The sequence below is a fragment of the Papilio xuthus genome, unplaced genomic scaffold (assembly GCF_000836235.2).
Source record: "Papilio xuthus unplaced genomic scaffold, Pxut_1.1 DF826945.1, whole genome shotgun sequence".
Taxonomy (NCBI): domain Eukaryota; kingdom Metazoa; phylum Arthropoda; class Insecta; order Lepidoptera; family Papilionidae; genus Papilio; species Papilio xuthus.
In genome coordinates, this window is record NW_013531704.1 from 8,893,498 (window position 1) to 8,898,185 (window position 4,688).

General features: G+C 32.9%; 1 protein-coding gene across 1 annotated transcript in view; it reads right to left on the minus strand.

The window, feature by feature from the left end:
* LOC106121393 (probable cytochrome P450 9f2) overlaps positions 1-3,944 on the minus strand; it is a 5,957-nt gene extending 2,013 nt beyond the window's left edge. Inside the window, exons 1-5 of the mRNA XM_013317053.1 lie at positions 3,713-3,944; positions 2,311-2,474; positions 1,893-2,009; positions 1,125-1,330; positions 669-804 (exon numbers count right to left, since the gene is read on the minus strand). Coding sequence (XP_013172507.1) covers positions 669-804; positions 1,125-1,330; positions 1,893-2,009; positions 2,311-2,474; positions 3,713-3,921 — 832 coding nt within the window. The 5' untranslated portion in view covers positions 3,922-3,944. The remainder of the gene's footprint in view (positions 1-668; positions 805-1,124; positions 1,331-1,892; positions 2,010-2,310; positions 2,475-3,712) is intronic.
* Positions 3,945-4,688: the final 744 nt, after the last annotated feature.

Sequence of the window (4,688 nt, forward strand, 5' to 3'; positions counted from 1 at the left end):
CCAGTAATGGAGAGGCATTAGAAGAAAATGTAGATTATTATTAACAAAACACCGTCCGCATACACAATTATTAGCCTATGTGTTCTTCCAGACTGTGTCTTACATGTATGCCAAATTTCATCGAGATCCGTTCAGCCGTTTTGGAGATCATCATCATCAGCTCACTATACGTCCCCACCGAGGGGCTCGGAGCCTACCCTAAGTTAAGGGTGATTAGGCCATAGTCAACCACGCTGGCCTAGTGCGGGTTGGTTGACTTCACACATATCTTTTGAATTTCTTCTCAGATATGTGCAGGTTGCATCACGATGTTTTCCTTCACCGTAAGAACGTCGGATAAATGTACATATGTAAATCGGAAATCGAAAAACACATTGGTACATGGCGGGATTCGAACCCAGGACCTGCAGATTGCAAGTCAAGTGCTTGACCACTGAGCCACCGACGCTCCTGTTTTGGAGATACCTTCAAACAAACATCCATCCATCTAAACATTCGCATTTATATTATTAGTAAGATTTCATTTACTGACCTCGTTTAATTTTGTCATTATTTATGTCTGTTTCTTCCGCCTTCAAATTACCTGCAACATAATAAACGAAATTGGTAATCACTGACCTTCTTTGCTTAATTTTTAGTATGAAACTTGAATTTTGTGATAACTTTACCTTGAGATGCTTGCTTTAGAAGTTGTATCATATCCGGTCTTTCAATATTATTCTTTTCTCTATATTCCATAGTATCTTTTACTAGATTTTGAAAGAAACTAATATCTTTTTCTTTAAAAACTTTGAGGCCCAAATTCTGAAAAATAAATAAAAAGTTTAAGATATAAATTATTGTGTCCTTCAAATAAGTAAGAGGAAGTTTTCGTTTCGTAGTAATCGTTCAAAATGTCAATAAACAACTAAGCTGTGTTGGTAAATTACTTTTTTTATAAAATTTAATTTACTTACAGTGGGTTTCTAAGACCTAAATCTCTATATAAAACATCGTCACCCTTGTCTGTCGTCTTTGACAAAACGAAGACAACAACATGTTTTAACCGCAATTTCGGTCCCAGAAACCCATGGTTAGTCATTAAAATCAATAGACTCAAACGAACGCTCAAAATGAATCGTTACCTTTGCCAAACTAGGGAAATACATTGATAAAATAAGCTTAGTTCTCTGTAAAGTTGTCATTTCGAATAGAGATTGTCCAGTTTTGTAGAATTCGTTCTCTTTATCTTTGACGGAATTCACTTGGCATCCGAAGGCGCAGGAAGCGATAACGTCGTTGCTGTAGCGACGCATCAAATCGCACACGTCTATATCTTCTAATGCGTAATCTACGAGATAAGTATATTCGATAAAATAAAACTTTTAGTTTTGTAATGTCAATACAAACAATTTTAATTTAGTTTTCAATTTATCTACATAAGACCCTTTAGAAGTTATAACCTTTGCAATGTGAAACTAAATATTTCCGATGTATCCGGGTGATAATTAGTGTACAGAACAACATAGAAGGATTTTTCCTTTCTTATAGAAGACGCCGTAGAGCTGGATCTGCGGGAGCTACAAGCGATGGACTGACAGGAGAAGGCGCAAGACAGGCGACTTTGGCGATTTCTTGTGTCGGAGGCTAAGACCAACTTTGGGTCGATGCGCCAGCGGAGCAAGTAAGTATAGAAGACTAGCTGTTGCCCGCGACTCCGTCCGTGCGAAAGTTAAATAAACTTAATAAGCAGGCTATGTGTTCTTCCAGACTATGTTCTACATCTATGCCAAATTTTATCAATCGTTGTGCTGTTTTGGAAATACCTTCTAACCATCAATCCATCTAAACTTTCACATTTATAATACTAATAACAAAGACTGACTAATATTCAATGATATTTACGCTTTTACCTTTCAAGTATTCCACCATACTTTCGCTTATTTCTGTCATAAACGGCATCATGAGTCTCATCTTGGATCCAGTGAAAGCAGGACTTAATGTGGTTCGCATGTCCCTCCATTTATCACCTGTTAACAATAATAAATAAACAATTGGGTCTTACTTCTAGTATTTTCGGTATCATATGTAAAATTTAAAATGTCATTAGGCGGAATAAATATCGATTATTATCGTATTTATCACATCTAAACCTTAGCTTCCAAATGAGAACAAATTCAAACACATTTTTAGTGCTCTGATTATAACGCAAGATGGCGCTGAAACAAATACACAATATTTCAAAATCAAGCATCGATTGATTGGTTTTGTAATGGTCATTGTTTATGGCGCTTTCAGTTTTGAACATTTGGTTTATGAATGCTGACGTACCTTTCATGAAGAAAAGGCTGGAACCGATCAAAGGCTCTACATCTTCACTAAGGAATTGTCTGTGGTCGACGAAATGGTCGAAATCTTTCACCGTAATGCTCTTTATAATTTCGGGGTCCCTGATGAGTATTATCGGCGTTGTCCCTTGTGTGTAACCAATATACCTTAAAATAAAACGTCAATTATATTAAAAACTAGTTGTCGCCCGCTATTCTATCCGCATGGAATTAGACAAAAACGTAATGAGCAGACTATGTGTTCTTCCTTTGTTGGCTCTGATGACTTTGAGTTCTACATCTGTGCCAAATGTCATCAAGATCCATTCAACCGTTCCGAAGATACCATCAAACAAACATCCATCCATCCATCTAAACATTCACATTTATAATATAATATTAGTAAGAAGTAGGATTAGTACGAAATAATAAGTAAGAAAAGATTTAATTGAAAGCCAATGAATGAAATAAATTTAACCAAAATATTAATAATGTTTTCTTGAAACATTAAAAAACATACAATGACTTCAACAAGGACAAATATAAGAAACTTAATCATAGAGTACTCTTCAATAACTGCAGTCGTAAACAACATTATATTTATTTTAAATTATCGTACAAGAAAAAATCGTCTCGTCAGACAAACGGCTGACCTTCGTACATTTTATTGCGTGTCTTTAAGTGGGCATTATATTGCGCTTTAATATGATAAAAAAATTTCTGTTGGGTATAAAATGATTAGAAGTAATATTTATTAAATGTAAATGAACATTTAAATTGAACTGAATAATGTAGAGCACAGTCACAATGGATTTTCGATGATAGAAATAAGGAAATATGACTCCATATAATCGAATAAGGGAAGAGAAAGACAAAATCTTATATCTTTAAATGAGCAATTCTTGTATATTTATAATTGGAATCTCGGAATCGGCTCCAACGATTTTCATAAAATTTAGTATATAGGGGGTTTCGGGGGCGATACATCGATCTAGCTAGGAATCATTTTTAAAATATGTCATTTTATTCGTGTTTTATCGATAATCAACTTAAACATAAACTTAACTTTTTCTATCGGTAAGATCGAAAAAATATAATACTAGCGGACTCGACAGACGTTGTCCTGTCTACACGTCTTTAATTTGAATAAATTAATATGAAGTTAATATTTGATGAAAATTGTGAATCTAAACCATTCCCAGATCCCCTTGAACACACACAAAAAATTTCATCAAAATCGGTCCAGTCGTTTGAGAGAAGTTCAGTGACATACACACTCACAGAAGAATTACTATATATAAGATATCTCTCTCTTGTAAATATATATATAAAAGAATTGCTCATTTAAAGATATAAGATATTGTAAGTTTTAATGTATTTTTTATTGCATACAAAACATTACTTACCTTTCATCTGGGAATTTTTTATAAACTGCATCAATGTCTTCAACAAAGTGTTTCTTTCTGAACGTACTTTTTAATGCGTTACCAAAAATTGGTACACCAGGGATGTATTTTATACCACGTTTTTTATACAAATAATGTATACTTTTATGTACATAAATACAATATACAATTAATAATGTTACAAGAAATATTAACATCTCTATAATCATTGTACATGTGTTCTTTTTAGACCGGTCCGTTATAATATGTTACATCCCGAGTGATATTGCGTCGCAGGTTAAGATGAACGTAAGTTATAAGCGGAAGCGGATTAACTTATTTTTGAATTTTATCTTTATACTGAAGATAGAGAAAAGAATATTATTTTTTATTTTGATACTAGAAATCCTCAAATTGTAATACGTTAATTGAATCATCTATAAATTTTTTCAACGTAATTATATAAAAGAGGTTATGTGTAAGAATATGAATCCAGATATGTCGACTGATAGAGATGTATCGAGGAGTATATGCTATGCTGATCCCTGTAGTGACAAGGGCAGGATTATGATAATAAGTTTCAAAAGTAAAATAAGTTAAATAACAATTAAATTAATTATAAAATTGCCACATTTATTAATAGACGTTGCCATTATATTTAGAATTACTTAATTAATTATAATTATATGTCAAAAGGCTTATAATCAAAATAAGGTTATGACAAACTTACCTGATAAAAACATAGTATAATGAATCGTGTAACATAGACCTGTACACCCTAGTGTCAGTATACGTTTATTCGTAGTTGTTCAATTGACTAAACAGTCAGTGTAACCTTGTTCGTCACCTCCGAAATCAATTGAACGATATTGTCCTCAATTGTAAGTTTTATGAACTTGTTTTTCAGTAGCTCTTGGTAAATAAATCGTTAAAATCAATCAAATATTTTAATGTACGTATCCACTGATTGTATCTTACTTTTTACTTAAAATTATAA